Source organism: Pholis gunnellus (genome assembly GCF_910591455.1).
Source record: "Pholis gunnellus genome assembly, chromosome: 18".
Lineage (NCBI taxonomy): Eukaryota > Metazoa > Chordata > Actinopteri > Perciformes > Pholidae > Pholis > Pholis gunnellus.
Genome location: NC_136545.1, coordinates 13,278,521 through 13,295,676, shown reverse-complemented (window position 1 = coordinate 13,295,676; position 17,156 = coordinate 13,278,521). Strand labels below are relative to the sequence as shown.

Below are 17,156 nucleotides of genomic sequence, written 5' to 3'. Positions count from 1 at the left end.
ACGTAAACAAAGCTGTATGTTTCTTATTGTATTTTTATTCAGCTACTGACTACATTGAGATGAACAAACAGGTGTTGTTTTCTAACTGCTGGAAGTTGTATGTATTTTGGGATTTTTGTTTTCTGTTTTTTTTTTTTTGGGGGGGGGGGGGGGGGGGGGTCATTTTAATTTATATTAAAATGTCTGATAATTCCCACACTTGATTGAGTTCATTTTAACTTACACAAACACGTATCGGCTCACTTATCCTCAACTGGTTAATAAACAAGATTTAAAGTCATGCTGCAGATCAAACCTAATACACTAGTAGACATCTGTAGTATTGCACATTTACTTTTTGGGATGAATCAAACAGGAACAGAGACTAACAGAGGCTACAGCTATTACAAAGCTGAACGTCGACACCAAACGGATCAGCACACTACAAAGAAGTTCGACAGATTCTTAAGATCATGGTCCACTCTCGAGGAATGTTATATAGGTCATTGTTATTAAATGTCTCATTTCATCCTGGCTTTACAATTTGCTCTCATGATGTCGCACTTGGAACTATAGGGTCACAGATTCACAATCAACATATGCGACTTAGATTTCACTGTAATGGTCCCAGGTGGTGTGCAGCTTGTGTAAGAAGCTGCTAGAGACTTCAATCTGCTTTAGGATCCAAACATCAGCACATCACAGTTCAACAAAAGGAGAAAAACATGAGGTCACATCTGCTGATGGAGAAGAGGAAGAAGAATCAGATAGGCATTAATAACTGCAGATCAAGTTGAGTCATCTAAATATTTCCATCCCTGTATTTTGATTAACTCAGCCCCCCCTCATCACTCATTTGCAGTCCCCATCGTCTTTATTCAGGTCTTCCTTGCTGGAGGCGGAGGAATCCCCGTCTGCAGGACAAGGCTGCTCCTGAGTCTGGGAGCCGAGCAGTTGGGTCCTGAACTCCAGCCTGGCTTCCCGGTTTGACTCCAATAGTTCGTGCAGTTTTCCATTAAGCGAATCATTCCGATCCTCCAGGTCATCGAGATAGGAGTTAATCTGATCGAGCGTGGAGTTGATGGCTTCGTACTCTGTGGATATGCAGCAGAGAGATCAGTCATTTCTGTCAGGCAGAGTAAAAAGCTTTTCTTGCAGAGTAAAGCGTTTCTAGTCTTCAGTGCTGATTGTAAACATAAATTGTATCCTCATGTGTCTCAAGCATGACATCTCAAAATTAGAGTTGATTTAACCCATGTTAAGATATTACTGCATATGTGTATTTAAAAATAACACAAGTGGACTAATACTGATTTTTAAGGCCGTTAAAAGCATACAGAAGCTTGCTGATACATCAGCATTTCGAAAAAGAATTAACGTCTAATTTCTACAGAAGTTACTTAAATCAAGAATTTGAGGATTTGAACAAGGATCTCAAGGTGAAACGCAGAAAAACAGAATTGTTAGGAGATAAATCTTGAATACACTCCACAATTACTTGTGCCTGTTATATTATTACTAGGGCAGATATACAATATACGCATAATCTTAAATGTAACATTTCATTCAGAAATTCAAATTAACTCAAAGTCAGTGTCATGTGACATGAAGTCAAGGTGTGATGCTCTAACATACTGCTTCTGGATTGTGACTTTACTGACCAAACATTACTAAACTAGCACACTGAATCTGATCGCAAGAGGATCTCACTGTAATAACGTTACTATTATAATTTACGTTATACACATTAGCGCATTATACCTTCGTCCTCGAACTCATCTTCGTCGCTGATAATACCATCGTCCATTGAGATGTTTGGATCTCCATTTGGTCCAGACATGATCAACAAACTCAATATTAAATATCTACTTAAAGGTTATTTTTCAGACAGTTTGGACAAATCTACAGACTCAAAGAGGAAGTCTCCAACGGTGCTAGCTAGCTAGCTAGCTTGACTTGTTGTCATTGGTTAACGTCAGGTGTTTGTTTACTGAAGTGGTGCATCCTGGGAAATATGTGGGCGTGACTTTAAATGATCAGCAAAGATATGTCTGATAGTGAGAAGAGCAGTCACTCTGTACAGAAATCACGACGGGTAGTGGTGAACATATCCTAAATCCTACACCTCAAATAATCTTCAAAACGTTGGTTTATGTTACTACTACTAATGCTCTTTTTTCAGATATAGTTAACATTTTCATTTTAAGTGAAAGTCCTGAAAACACGACCAGAGTGGGCCTTCTGTAGTTTTTCTGATCTCTAATTCCGAGCTGTCAGCTGATGTCAGTCAGCTGACTTGTCAGCGCCTGACATAAACCAATTAAAGTTTATTTTTGCACTCTATCGTCACTTGAACTTACTCAGTTTATTGTCACAATAGCGTCAGATACCGCATGCATTGACGGGTCTGTGCTATAGCAGCAGATGTATTGTATTCAGTTATATAATACTAGTTTGCTACTTAGTTAATTAGTTTCCCTGTGAGCATTACTGTAAACCCCAAGCTTTAACGTTACTCGGGGTGTTGTTTGAACATTTCGTTTAAACTGACCTTCCTTCCTTTGGTCGGTGGATGGCGCTAACATATCATGCAACAGAGTCTGCGCCAACGACCCACGTGTAGTCATTTCCTGTACGGATGGGCCTGATCAACACACTGAAAAGTCTATTTTGAAGTGTTTTTACGCAATGGACGAATTACCCGCTGACCTCAACGCATTTCTTCGTAACCACCCTTTTCTCCAGCTTACAGACGACAAAAGGGTCAGCGAGCTAAAAACATCACATTACACGAAACGCACTGTTGTGCTAGCCGTATTGCTAGTTTATCACGCGAGCCACGTACTGGCTACATGGTCATCTAAATTGTTTGTTTTCATTTTCAGATCAAATGTACTCTGAATGGCCACGAGCTTCCATGCAACCTGGCGGAGCTACAGAATTTCACTAAAGGGAAGAAATATGAGAAACTGAGTGTAGCAGCAGAGTTCAACTACAGCCAGTATGAACCTCACGTTGTGCCAAGCTCGAAACAACCGTAAGGAGACTCTCACTTTGCATGAGAGACACCTTCCTTATCTCACTTGCGATGCTTGTTCAGGAAATGACACAATGGGCTGAATGTGTGAAGCTAGTCTGAACTTGTGTAATTGTCTCTTGTCTGTTTTCCAGCAAGCAGCTCTTCTGTAAGCTGACCCTCAGACACCTCAACCGGCAGCCACATCATGTCCTGAGACATGTCAACGGGAAACGCTTCAAGAAGGCCCTCTCCAAATGTCAGTGCATTTCTTATTCTACATGCATGGCACTTTGTTTTTGGTTTTTTTTACTACCTAAGGCCCAAATCACATGGACTTTGTGTGTGATACTCACCATTCAGGAAGGAAATCATAGCTATCTCGTGTATATCTGTTGATTAAATAATGTTATATCCATGGTTTCAGCTCCGGCTGAACATTTTCAAACATATTTTCTGATTTATTTTTTTTAAAAGTTATCAAGTCACATAGATTTGATTTCATACCGATGGACATGTAGTATTGCTTCAGTTCTTTTTTTTTCTCCATGATAATATTACTTAACAGCAGTCTTCATGAAGCTATACGGTTGTTTTATCACCCAGATCGGAAACCCTTACAATGTTCCATCAGTATTATCACGATGCAGTCCATGTCCACCGCAGATATGTTGGACAATTCACACTGTCAACTCGATCCCTGACACGACTGTCTCATTCCTGCTCTAGATGAAGAGTGTGTGAAGCAAGGGATAGATTTCGTTCCAGCCAGACTGAAACAGAAAAGGCACAAAGAGCCCAGAGAAGAGGTCAGTCGGGGGAAGCCCTCAAAACAGGGGAGTAACTCGTGGGAACCCTCATCCAGCGACGAGGGCCACAGCGACTCAGAAGACAGCATGAGTGACCTCTACCCTGGTCAGTATCCCAAGCACACACACTGCAGACATCTCTGTGCACTTTTTATTATGTCTCGACTGCATGTCATGATGGTTCGCTCCGGGCAAAACCAAGTGAATTTATCCGTCAGAAGAGTTACTTGTAGAAAAGCAGCTTGATTTTACTGTGCCATGTGTTTCCACAGCGACTATGTTCACTGTAAAAAGTGAGGCTGAAGAAAGCATGGCGGATGACGGAAAGGTGGAGGAAGATGACTTCAAGACAGATGAAGAGGAGGAAATGGAGGTGGATAAGCAGGTGCAGCAGAAACGGAAGAAGGTCTGTATTAATATGAAATCACATTTTTCATGTGGAATCGATGAAAATAGATGGCACCTATGAAACGTATATTTCCATGACTGACATATATCATATTTATGTCTTTCAGGTACAGGGCGGTGGTTTACAGAAGAAATTCAGAAAAAGCAACTGGAAATCAGGGCGTAAGAGACACGAAAGAATTGCAAATGGAAAGTAAAAAGCAAAGCCGCATTCATACAGTATTTTTATAACTGGTAATTTGTCAGAGAGCAACTTCTAGTTTGGAGTAGTATTCCTGTCTGAGCCAGCCTGACCTGGTGAACATCCAGTAGAGTTTTCATATATTCAGCATATGAAAGATTGTCAGTTTGCCAAGTTGTGATGTTACAATGTTCCAAAGAGGCTGGTTTATGTGACATAACGTTGACTGGATAAGTATTGTCTGGTTTGTCCATGTGTGCGAGTATAAAATACAACTCAATTTGGATCTGCAAACATTGTTGTTTTTTTGGTTGTTTTTTTACCATAATAAGCATAAAATGGATAAAAAGTAAGACAGACCTTTACAAACGGAAACTATGTCAAGAGAAGTACTATTTATACAAAAACATTTTTTAATTTGTCAATTTTACAAGAAAGAAATGTAGCCTGACATGCATCTACATTTAGTATATCTATTGCATACATAATTACTTATGGGGTGTAGACATTTCTCACACAGGACTATCTAGTCCATACTGATAGATTATATAGTAGCTGAAGGTACAGCATGAAAAACAACCACCCGACTCTGCTGCAGTAGGTAACTGCTGCTGATGTGGCTGGCAAACAGTTTTCACAGCTATATCAGAAATGATGGCAGCTTCTTGACGGGACTGTCAAGAGGCTTTTATGATAACGGCTCTTCCAATGCGACAGTAAACGTTTTCACCCAGGATGGACAGATTCCGTCTGAGAAAAACATTCAGCATATATCATTACTGTTCTTCTGCTTGGCCAACCGCGGCGTACACACGTTTAAAGACTTGTTCTGTGTCTTCGGGCTCCACAGTTAACAAGCCATGAGGCCTCTTTTTACACCTCCATCCCATTTTCCCTTCACATATCATCTTCACACCAATATCATCACCAGCAGCCAAATATCTCTGAGTAAGCTACGAGGCTTTTTTAATTAGCTGAAGGCAAAAAGTTAATAAACTAAAAATAAGTTAAATTGATAAAGTGATTTGACCTCTGCAGACGACAAAAGGAGTTCTCTCTCTACCAAAAAGACGATGCACTAATCAACAGGTTGAGAATGAAAATGATTTGAAATGTATGCTGTGGCTTTTATATTCACATAATTTCAACTGTACACCTTAAGTATGGGGATTTGGGAACAGACGTGTTAGACAGTGATTACCATCATCATCATCATCAAAACCCCGAATGAGGGAACATCTTGTTCTCACCTCCAGAGTGTCAGAGAAATGACGCTTCCCCAACACGTTACCAAGACACTTATGGTTTTCCGTAAAGTTATTATTCATCTATTGATTTTTTTGGCAAGTTGTAGAAATTAAACAAAGTGTGAGCATTAAGTTTCTGTGTTTAAAGGCTACAGCTGCTTCCTACTGTGTGAAAAGGACTGGCATCTATTTGTTCATTCATTTACACATTCAAATTCTGATATATTCATAATAATCATAATTTGAATGCTTGACAACCAGGTTTATTGTCAAGTTGGTTACACACATAATAAAGAAGGTGCGTTAATATAATGGTGCATAACAACAAACACAGTAAGAGAAAAGAAAATGCAAGTAGTCAAGAATTATAAATTTAAAAAAACGTATACTTCAAATGACAAAAGATATGTGAAATATGTTTGTTTTTAGATGAAAAGAGCTGTTCAGTAGAGTACAGTGAACTAAATGTGTTGGCTTTGTCACTTTTAAGGACTAAGAGACCCAATATTAAACAATTTAAGAGACAAGGAACGCACATCTGTCACGAAAGTACAACCATCTATAAACTGTACGGATCGCATGAGTACAGCATTTGCAAGGTTGATCATGAACATGTGTACCAAATTATAGTTTCAAAAATTAATTCAGGTCGGTACCACCTGTAGTTTTCTGCCTGTTTTCATGTGTACACGCCGAAAATAAGCCCCTGGACGGATCAGTATACGTGGCATGCAGCGGTTGCAGTACCATGTAGGGGGGCTCTGTCTCTCTCTCTCGGCTAATCGCGGGGCATTGTGGGAGCGGAGGCGGCCTTTTCTCTGCGTACAGGCGGTCGGGAAATCTTCAAGTAAATAACGTTAACGGTGGGAGGAGCAGTCCTTAGTGCAGCCTGCGACAAAACAACACATTAAAACTGTGTTGCGCTGAGCTTTAACCATTAAAAAGCGTATTAATACACAAATATGGGACAGGAGGATCTCATGAACACAGCCGAAGACGTGGCGGACCAGGTAACTTCAATGTTTAGCACGGCTAGTTAACGCTAGCCGCTGTTAGCATGCTAGCTGCTAACTAGTTTCTCTGAGATTGTAGAGAGAGAGAGTGTTTCCTCTGACGCCTTTAATTTATATTTCTACAAACCCACAACAGATAGCTGACCGCATTAACGTGACATTTGACCAATTTGCTCGTGTTTTTATTTTTGTGTGACACGTATTGTAGCGGTTTGTGTGCTGTCATGTGTCTCCAGATGGATTAGCTAGCATTATTTATTTCATGCCGACAAAAGTGAAACTGACATTTGTTTGGGAACGACCAACCTAGCAAACAATAACGGGTACAAATATAGATGGCGGCATCATTATGCCAACCAGTTAGCTTGTCGTCTGCGTCCACCTGGTTTACTAACAGTAACCCAGACAGCAGTTGTGAAATCAGCTTATCCTCCCAAGTTATGGGCTAACGGCTATTTGTCAATTTGTGTCTCGACACCCTAATTGCTTGGCATTGCATGTGGCTCAGGGTTGCGTAGTATCTCTAAATAAAAGAAGCATTTGTTTTTTTCCTGAACTTAGTATCTGCTTGTGGCCTTGACAGAGCTGCCCCACCACACAGCTCACCCCCAAAAACCTGGACTTTCACTTTATTTTAGATGCCAAAGATGCCTTTTATGTCTGTCTCTCTGAGGGTTTTTCAAGTACCGGTGTGACGACAGGAAATTCACTGAGAAGCTGAGATTTCAGGATCATATTACAGGTCTGCTTGTGACCCCATGTTGCAACGTAGACTGTTGAAAAAGCCCCAGATATTTGTTTTTTGTGTAACGTTACCTTGTGTCATTTGAAAAGCTACTGTCGTCTGGATTCATGGTGTTGTGTCTTTTGCAGGACTGGACAGACTTTTTAAATGTTGGCTGTATCCTTGGAAGAGTGCCGTTAGTCCTGGAGTCAGTTCTGTCTATACATGTCTATGACTGAACTCTCTCCACATGTCAAAAACGGCACCATTTCTGTCGCTTAATCCAATCAACCAATTGGTATGTACTCTCCTAACAGGAGTGCTGGGTATTGTAAAGCATTCGGAAAAAGGGAAGTGACACGTCTCGCTTTATTTGCTTTGTAAAAAGCTCTGCTCAGGGGTCCTGTACATGTTACTTGCTCCAAAATGGTCTATTTCCAGACTGTTGCAGGGACCTCGGGCCTGTTCGGATTGGCTCCCACATCGTCCAGTCATGTCCCACATGGCACTCGTAGTGGGAGTTGGTGGACGCTGATAGGCTGCCAAGGTCTCACAGTGCTGATGTGGACTGCTGAGTAGGCGGGGCAGGGCGCTGCCCCTCCTACTGGGTCACTGTACTATCTAAGGATCCATTCATTAATTGTTTGAGAGAAGATCACATGGTGGTCTCTTTCTTTTGTGTGTGTAAACATGCAGCGTACTTCAACTCCATAATAACACAAGAAGCGTTTGGGATTGTAGCAGTGATGCAGAGTCAGAATATTATTATTATTATTATTTAAAGGAGTCTTCAGGGAGCTTTTGTTGAAATTCAGTTGTGTGTTACAGCTTGGTGACCCAGTAATGGGGTTTCTTGGTTAAGCAAGCTTAGGAACGCCTCACAAACCCCATCCTTTGACTGTTCTTTACACTTCAAGCCACCGTCTTTTTTTTCTCATCGATCATTTCTTCCCTTCCTTCTCTCTGTTGCGCAGTTCCTGAGGGTAACCAAACAGTATCTGCCCCACCTGGCACGCCTGTGTCTCATCAGCACCTTCCTGGAAGATGGCATCCGCATGTGGTTCCAGTGGAACGAGCAGAGGGACTACATCGAGGTTACCTGGAGCTGTGGCTACTTCCTGGCCACCTTCTTTGTGCTGCTGAACCTCATAGGACAGCTGGGTGAGTGACTGGGAGGCAGTGCACTGTCGGGTTACGGTCACCTCGGATTTCACAGGAGCAAGTTGCATGTTTTTGTGGCGTTACTGAGTGGTGTGTGTGTGTGTGTGTGTGTGACACAAAAAATTTAGTAAGTCAAACGGCTATTGCTAGAAGTGTGCTCAGTCCGTTTCAGCCACATAGTGTCTACATTTAGCAGAAAGTTGTGCAATAGATTGATACAAACACAGAACTTCACTTTTTGGTTACAAACCATCTTGCTGATTGGAGAGATCAGGGGGGAGGCACAGACAAGACTTGTTGAAGGAAGCCAAGAGGCAGCCCACTTGTCCACGAATCGGTTGCAGTGTTTTGGGAAAATGCATCCCTGAGCTCCTTGAACTTTTAAGCAAATTGGCTGTAAGTCTAGAAATGTGCACACTGTTTAAGGGATCACCCAAAGTGTAGCAGAAGATGTCAGCTTCTGTTCTTGTCCTGTAAGAACCAGAATACATTAGCCGGGTTTCCCGTCACATTTTTATACCCTTTTTTTAAAAAAAAACCTATTTCATTAGAAAAGCTGCATAGGTACGGCAGAATACAGTAAAGCTTCCTCCATGCAAGCTGCAGCCGAGTTTATGTGCTCCAAACCATGAAAACGTGGCAAATTCACATTCCTTTTTTTTTGCGAAATTTCAAAAGTTTGTTTAAAATTTGCTTAACAATTGAATGGAAACATGGTTTTTGACCACATACTGTAATCACCATCTCATGGCAGGTGAAGTTGGAACATTTGTCCGGGGAGTCGTGTGGTTTCTGCTGAGACATGCTGAACCCGACACTCAGAGTTTGACATAAACCGTGTTATCCATGGACCTGCCCCGCCGCATGTTTTACTACCACATGAAAACCTCTCAACACTGCCCTCTTAATATGTCAGAACAATAAACTCTTGAACATCTCTGCAAAAAAACAGATTATGCTGAAGTGCACAAGTGAAATTTGTTGTTTTACTCTCACATTTGAACACAGTGTGTTGCTGCCATAATGACCACATCTTTGTGTGTGTCCTAACAGGTGGTTGTGTCCTCATCCTTAGTAGAAATTTTGTACAGTATGCCTGCTTTGGACTATTTGGCATCATAGCGCTACAGGTAAGAACAATCCCACTACAATGACACTTTTGATTTACACGAGCAATGTGTCTTTTTGTATCTGATCTGGAATGTCTCTTTTTTTTCCACCAGACTGTTGCATACAGCATTTTATGGGACCTCAAATTTTTGATGAGGTGAGTTTCTCTTTGTAGGTGGTTTCTGCTGTAATTCTTTATTTATTTCACTGCTTATGAAATTGCATTGGACATTTTAAAAAGGAGAAAGCTGTTTAGCTGTCAAGCAGACGCCAATAATTACTGTCAACAAGACCTGTGATTTATTTAAACATCAACAAGACAGATGAGTCATCGGCCATCAGAGAAATCCCTTAAATACAGTCCTACATTGTAGTGTTTCTGTTTCTGCCTTAGTGTACTTTTTAGTCTTTATGCTGTTGGTTGTTAGTATGAACTTTGTCTTCAAGACATTTTCTACTGGACTGACTGCAGGTCTGTCCTAAAATAACCATCCTCTCGCTCTCTCTCTCTCTCCCCTCTCCAGAAACCTCGCCCTCGGAGGAGGTCTGCTGCTGCTGCTGGCCGAGTCTCGCTCGGAAGGGAAGAGCATGTTTGCTGGAGTCCCCTCCATGGGGGAGAGTTCGCCAAAGCAGTACATGCAGCTGGGTGGTCGAGTACTGCTCGTGCTCATGTTCATGACTCTGCTGCACTTTGACTCCAACTTCTTCTCTGTGAGTACCGACGACAACATCCCTCGTTTAACCCAGATGGTTATTTCATCATTAAGTCACGACCAATGCTACGCCACCACTACTTACAGACACGGACATAATACAAAGCTATTGGATTCAGGCGTAAATGAAAAATTTAACATTTTGGAAAGTAAACGTATTTGCCACTAAATAGGCTAAGCTAATATAATTGGACTGGAAGCAGGAGGAAACTGCTACCCAGGCTCTAACGCAATCCACCTGACTAACACCTTTTAAAGCTCACTTACTAACACAATACATATTGTTTGTTTAAAGGTATTATATGCAGGAATTCCCTAAAAAAAACAATGCATAGACTGATACAAAAACGATCCTTTTCAATCATTACTTATGACCCACTAGAAGTGTGTGGCGGTGTCCTAATCTACAGGGACCCTCTTATTTTGCTGTGTTCTGAGCATCGACAAAGAGACTTTGGGTATGTAACCTCCTGCCAATAAGCAGCCTGCAGCCTGTTCTCATTCCCAGGTCAAATACAGCCGCTTTGGCACACCCCTCGGCATCTGATACCGTGGCACAAGGCACCCTTTAGCAACTGTATGACACAAAGCGCCAGAGAAAAGGTTGTTACATAGCTGTGAGTTTCTTGTGCTCGTTTTCCCCCTGCTATACGTCTCTCTCCTCTACTGCATGAGGAGTGGCTGCTGTTGGTGTGTCAATTTCACCAAGCGGACATCCATTCAAAATCCGGCAATCTGTGACGTGATGAACATATTCTGTAAGTTGCACATCTTCACCCACCCACTCGTAACTTTCTCTCACAGATCCTGCAGAACATGGTTGGAACTGCACTCATCATCCTGGTGGCCATAGGCTTCAAAACCAAGCTGGCAGCGTTGACCCTCGTCGTGTGGCTTCTGGCCATCAACGTCTACTTCAACGCCTTCTGGGCCGTCCCCGCCTACAAGCCCATGCACGACTTCCTCAAGTACGACTTCTTCCAGACCACCTCGGTCATCGGCGGCCTTCTGTTAGTGGTGGCGCTCGGACCTGGCGGAGTGTCCATGGATGAGAAAAAGAAAGAGTGGTAGGCCGAGGGGGGGTTAACGATGAGAGGATTGCACAGCACCACTAACTTCCCCCACCGACTGGGACTCAAAGACCTTCCCTCCTCCAGTTCCTCCCACCAGGGTATACCGTTTGTTTTTTTTCTAGTTTTATTTTTTATTAATCCACCCACACCACCTCACCCATCTATGGACTATTTGTTTTTCTATTTTACATCATTCATAATGCCAGATTTCTTTCCATATCAACAAGAAAAAAAGTCATGTGTATTTCAAAGTGCAAGATATACAAATGATGAAGTTTATTTGTTCTGTGTGCTGAAGGGATGGAAATAATTTATTGTATTTTATGGGTATTATGCCATGAGTTATAATAGATTAATGTTCATCTTTTCTGAGTAAATCCAACAGTTTGCCCCCCCCCCCCCCCCCCCCCCCTTCCCCCAATGGATGCTGGTCTTTTTTTGCCTTTGGATCTTAGTGTCAGAGACTTACTCTTTATATCGAACTTGGGCACTGATTTGACAGCAACTCGCCTTGACTCTCCAGGTCTCATCTCCCCTATTTTCTGTCCTCTGACACTGTAGCCTTTCAAACGTTTTTACACCTTCAATCTCGACTGACTCTTGTTCATGGGGAGTTGAATGGGGGGGGGGGGTGTTCATTGTGTACAAATTGGTGGGTTGCAGTCGTGCTTGATCGACAGTTTCAACACAATTGTTCGAGGACTTGTTATTTGGCATTTTGTACTGTACGTCTTTGGCGAATGCCTAACTAGTGAACTGTATGTGATCGGGGGTAATAAGGGTGGGAGGCTCCACGTTTGTGAAACACCGTAATCTGCCATCTAGAAAAGCAAAGAGGACTTAGCCGAGTCAATAGATATGCGGACTTGCTCAGTGTTTTTTGCCCTGTGTAAGAAATTAAAAAAATATTCAGTGTATTGATTTCAAAAGTTTATATTGTATTTTTGATCATTTGTTTATTGATTTTGGAACGTCGTGGCGAAGAAATAAAAATTAAAAAATACAAACTGTCTCGGTCAAGTTTTTTAGCCCGTTTGACCGACCAGATATTCATGTAAATCCACCACAGAAGAAGTAGCTAATGGAGTACGACCACAGAGCAGCATAGTCTTTTTGAGGATAGCACCGCTTCTTAGAAAATTGTAATGGAACATTTTAAAATATTGTTTGGCCATACTGAATGACAAGTTTGTGTTTGGTGTTTGAAGATCACGACTTTGTAAAGACTGACTAATGGACTAGGATGGTAAAACTTTACTGCAATGGAACTGATGGAGCCAATTAGTGATTTTAGTTTCTTTGTTTATATTTGTGTGGGTATTAGTATGAGTCACACCTCACAATCAAGCCATAAGTGGACACAGGTGGTAATAATTAAACGGCACAAAACAATAAGCTACATTCTAAATATTGCACAATTACGAACAAAGCAAACAAAACTACACTCTGCAATATACAGCTACAGCATCGTGGAAGAAGGAAGCAACTGAAGAATAACCAAAGGTATGAAGGCAAATCTGTCAAAATCCGAGAGAGCGGAAATCAAACAGCCGCGCGCGTATTTTACTTTGACGAGCGCTTTTACATCACTCCGCGAGCCAAAGTCTGTCTCGCGAAGCTTAAAGGTCCGTGTACGTTTTAGTCATCTTGTTTTATAGTTGTACCGTTAATTCGGAAAATACGGAAATACCATGGTATTCTCGTTTTTCGTTTCAAAACGGAAATGGGCGTATGCAAGAAATTAATAAATAAATAAACCTCGGCCGATGGGAGTGTTAGCATCAGTAGTTGACTACATGGGTCCGTGTACGTTTTACACGGACCTAAAACGTACACGGACCGACCCTGCTCGAGGATTGTAACCAATTAGATGTAGAGATACAAGGGAGACTGGGTCCGCCCACTTACTGTCAAAAAGAAAATCTACTCGCGAGCGAGCAGGTTCAAGCTTCGCGAGCGACTTTTGCTCGCGGAGTGATGTAAAAGTGCTCGCCAATGTAAAATACGCGCGCGAAAGAGGGCATTAAAGAAAGGAAATATAGAAATGAATATTAAAATCAGTAAGGCAGAGGTGGGACAGAGAGGAGAAAAGGAGACATTTATATTGTAGGCTATACAAAAGAGTGTCAAAGTTACCAGGGTAGGTAGTTGGAATAGGAGAGAGGAAACTGTTCTAACAAGGTTACGGTTGGGCCATAGTGCACTAAGTAAAACACTGAAAATGATAGGGAAACACCAGACAGGGTTGTGTGAAGGATGTGGAGAAGAGGAGTCAGTTGAGCAGGTAGGCTGTTGGTGAGTTGTAGGGCGTATGAGGTACAGAGAGAGACAAATGAGGAAACATCTGAGGGAATTAGGGGTGCATGAATGCTCACTGAAAAGAGTACTGAACATGGGTAAGAGTGCACAGGTTAGGGTCTTCTTAGCTTTCCTAAAGAACACGGGTTTTTTATAGGGTATGACGGAAATGCAGGGATAAGGTACAAGGGTGCTTGTTAGAGTGCTTATTTGTTTGTTTTTTATTTGATTGTGTGTTGTTGTTTTGTTTTGTTTTGGGGTAAAGAGTGTAAGTTTGTCTGTTCCACACTCCGGAGCAGAAGGTGGCGGTAATGCACCAATAAGATGGATGCCAACCGCCGTAAAACTAGAAGAAGAAGAAGAAATACGCGCCTCGCTGTTTCATTTTTGCGCGCGCCTTTTTCATTTTCGCGCGCATGGATGTCATTTGCGCTCTCGGATATTGACGTTGGCCAAATCCCAATGTACTTTGTACTCCCTGATTTGAACGTCTTCCATCATCTTTACTCACACGATGAGAAGTAATGTCATGTAATCTATTTACTCGTTTTTGTCAAAACAGCTTCAATGACAAAATCTGATATTTGATGAATAAATAAATAAATATTCTCTGATTGCATGTTTATTTTTTATTCCATCTTTAACCCTTAATGTTTCTGTATAAATGTAATACTCCAGGCTGAACACACGTGAGCCGTCTTCTTTGATTACCTTTTTTTTTACGTCTCCATGCGTCTACTGGTTACCCCGTGTTTAACGTCACATTGCAATGATTCGTGGACTTGCGGAAAGGGTTCATAAAGGGCTCAAAATGTCTGCAAGAGATCCCTCAAACACTTGACGATTTGACAGTGGGACAGCCCTAAACCCTCACGGACTTCGCGGGAGCGCGCCTCAAAGTCCGTGAGTCCATAAGGGAGGACATTGGGATTTGGCCAGTGATTTGCCCTTCATACAAAGGTGTGCGCGTCAAGAACACATTTGTAGCATTTCATTCACCATGTGGCTATCGACATTGGGCCAATTAGTCACAACAGGAATATGTAATAATTAAAAAAAAAAAAAGATATGTGACAGAGTATGTGACATACAGCATCTGGAGATATGGTTGTTTGGTGTAATTTTGCAGTGAGCTTGTGAATGCTGCCACGAGGGGAACGCCATTGTTTTGTGTGTTTACAGTGTTACCTGCTGAAAGGAAACGGAGCTACTTTACCATAGAACTTTATAGATACCATAAACTTAAAGAAACAGCTCTTACTGGCAGGATCTGACCAGGAACTCTGGACTTTTCAAAGATTGTTTGGGGGAAATTTTCTTTGCAATGACATAGACTTAAGCAGATAAGTGTTTCATAGAAACATCACCTAGATGAGGAAATGGACACAAATCTGGGGGAAGCCAAACTCACCACCCATCTTTGAAATGTAGTTAAAGACACAAAACACAAGCAGGCTTTATTTGATCTTGGAGTAAAGCTTTCTTTATTCATTAGAAGGAACATGACACTTGAAAGGGTGGAATCTAAGTAGTACAGAGCTGCTGAAATGTATTTCTCCTTTCATACCAAAAAGTGATTATAACATTAACTATCTTCTAAACTTAATGAATCCACAAAACGTTGAGCTTAGTTTATTTTTATATATTTTATTTAAAAATGCATAGGGCAGAGTAATGGAATAATGAGACCAAGATTTTTTATTGTTTTATTATTTATTTTACAGGGTGACATGGTGTTGCAAACAGTGTTGTCGGCCATGTTGTCCACGTTTTTTGAATCTGAGAGACCATGTTTGTACAGTGTGTCAGCCGTGACATTGAAGTCTTACACTGGCATGTCTCTCTGTCCTGCTCATTTGGTTTGACAACTCAAAATGGTCTGTGTCTGCAGAAGAAGGCACAAGAAGCAATTCTCAGCTACAAACTTCACATGAAGGTTCTGCAATGAGTCACAATGTAACAGTCTCTGCTTCTTGACCTACTGTGCGCTGAATGTGGTTATTTTTATTAGAGAGAGGACAGACTGACCTTGAAGTATTCTTTCTACTTTTGTGGCTTGACTCCCAGGACTCTCAGAATTTGCTGATTAGTATCTCCTCTTGTATTTGTTACATTGTTTTGTGACCAGTTTTAGTTTCTCCTCCAATTCCTGGATTTGTCTTCGTCTCCTTTGGCCATTGCTGGGTGATACAAAGTGGGTGATACATGTTTTCTGTTTGGTTCAGTACTGTGCTCTCCATCTCTCTGCTGCCTGTATAGTCTTTGCTTTTTTATGTTATATATGTAATGTTCAATGTCAATGAGATTTAATTCATGAAAAAAAAGGTTTTAATTGAAAAGTAAAGGCTCCACTTCCATGTATGATAAAAGTGACAAGACAAGAATTTAGGATTTTAAATATATTACCAAATTGAACATTGAAAATTAGATGAATAAACTTAGTTTCATCATTGCAAGGACAGTCTTTAATTATTGAATATCTATAATTCATGTGATTATTAAGTTAACTTAAAAGGATTTTGGTGACACCACTTCCACCGTTTTTGTAGATGAACCAGTCTGCTTTATGTGACATGCCACGGTGGCTAACCATGATGATACTCATACCATCATACCATCATACCATGATGTATAACTTTACTTCTTCCGCTTGCTCTGATTCAAGATTGGCCTCAATAGGCATGGCTAGAAAACAAGCAGACACTGGAGGAGCAGACACCACATGGCCAGCGAGCTAATGGGAAAAGATCTTTAATCCTGTTAATCTTTTTGATAAATGAACAAGGCTGTTTCCTGCCTTGTTAATATTTCCTTTGGAGCCTAAGCTTGAATCAGAAAGCCTTCATGTCTGCCTCTCCAAACCTTATTTTGGTTGTGTTTGTTTAGAGATGTAAGGTCTTTAAGGACTTTTCTTATGTTTCCGTTGAATAAATAAGAACTAGCTGTTATTAGGTATGGAGTTGTTTATGTTTATAGGTCTTTAAAGACACTTGAGGCTTTTCAAAAATGCAAAGTTTTATTTTTTTACAATAAATGTAAGAAGGAAACCCTGAAATATAATATATTTATATTTTTTTACTTAAGTACATTATATGAATGCTTAGTCTACCACTTTGGCCATTGCTGGGTGATACAAAGTGGGTGATACATGTTTTCTGTTTGGTTCAGTACTCTGCTCTCTCTGCTCTCCATCTCTCTGCTGCCTGTACAGTCTTTGCTTTTCAGCAGCACTTAATTTCGCCATGCCTGACAAAAGGAAAAGCACAAAAGTATAATTATACACATACACAATAATTACAACTTTTTTCTCCTCATGTCTTTTTGCAGCTTTTATGTGGCTCATGAATGTCACTGGTGTTACTGGTGTTACCAGGAGGAGAAGTAACACCAGTGACTGTAACTCCAATGACAATATAGAGAAAAA

The 17,156-nt window shown here is 41.1% G+C and overlaps 3 protein-coding genes across 3 annotated transcripts; 2 read left to right on the top strand and 1 right to left on the bottom strand.

Moving 5' to 3' along the window:
* Positions 1-162: 162 nt before the first annotated feature.
* Positions 163-1,958, bottom strand: bbln (bublin coiled coil protein). Its single transcript, XM_079179644.1, has 2 exons — positions 1,741-1,958; positions 163-1,073 (listed from the first exon to the last, which is right to left on the bottom strand). Exons 1-2 carry the CDS (start codon positions 1,817-1,819, stop codon positions 832-834), a joined length of 321 nt encoding a protein of 106 aa, XP_079035770.1. The 5' UTR covers positions 1,820-1,958; the 3' UTR covers positions 163-831.
* Positions 1,959-2,591: 633 nt separating this feature from the next.
* Positions 2,592-4,679, top strand: surf2 (surfeit 2). The gene is made up of 6 exons (XM_079178617.1): positions 2,592-2,742; positions 2,865-3,016; positions 3,151-3,254; positions 3,725-3,910; positions 4,077-4,210; positions 4,320-4,679. Exons 1-6 carry the CDS (start codon positions 2,668-2,670, stop codon positions 4,407-4,409), a joined length of 741 nt encoding a protein of 246 aa, XP_079034743.1. The 5' UTR covers positions 2,592-2,667; the 3' UTR covers positions 4,410-4,679.
* A 1,769-nt stretch (positions 4,680-6,448) lies between these two features.
* On the top strand, positions 6,449-11,822 carry surf4 (surfeit 4). Its single transcript, XM_079178842.1, has 6 exons — positions 6,449-6,650; positions 8,352-8,538; positions 9,592-9,668; positions 9,762-9,805; positions 10,173-10,359; positions 11,166-11,822. The coding sequence occupies exons 1-6, from the start codon at positions 6,603-6,605 to the stop codon at positions 11,430-11,432; spliced, it is 810 nt and encodes a 269-aa protein (XP_079034968.1). The 5' UTR covers positions 6,449-6,602; the 3' UTR covers positions 11,433-11,822.
* Positions 11,823-17,156: the final 5,334 nt, after the last annotated feature.

Bases quoted from the DNA above. Each gene is read 5' to 3' on its own strand.
- bbln (XM_079179644.1), bottom strand. From the start codon at position 1,819: ATGTCTGGACCAAATGGAGATCCAAACATCTCAATGGACGATGGTATT. The intron at 1,074-1,740 runs GTATAATGCGCT...GCATATCCACAG, and splicing joins AGATGAGTTCGAGGACGAAG to AGTACGAAGCCATCAACTCC.
- surf2 (XM_079178617.1), top strand. From the start codon at position 2,668: ATGGACGAATTACCCGCTGACCTCAACGCATTTCTTCGTAACCACCCT. The intron at 2,743-2,864 runs GTCAGCGAGCTA...TTTCATTTTCAG, and splicing joins AGCTTACAGACGACAAAAGG to ATCAAATGTACTCTGAATGG. The intron at 3,255-3,724 runs GTCAGTGCATTT...TTCCTGCTCTAG, and splicing joins CAAGAAGGCCCTCTCCAAAT to ATGAAGAGTGTGTGAAGCAA.
- surf4 (XM_079178842.1), top strand. From the start codon at position 6,603: ATGGGACAGGAGGATCTCATGAACACAGCCGAAGACGTGGCGGACCAG. The intron at 8,539-9,591 runs GTGAGTGACTGG...GTGTCCTAACAG, and splicing joins GAACCTCATAGGACAGCTGG to GTGGTTGTGTCCTCATCCTT. The intron at 9,806-10,172 runs GTGAGTTTCTCT...TCCCCTCTCCAG, and splicing joins GACCTCAAATTTTTGATGAG to AAACCTCGCCCTCGGAGGAG.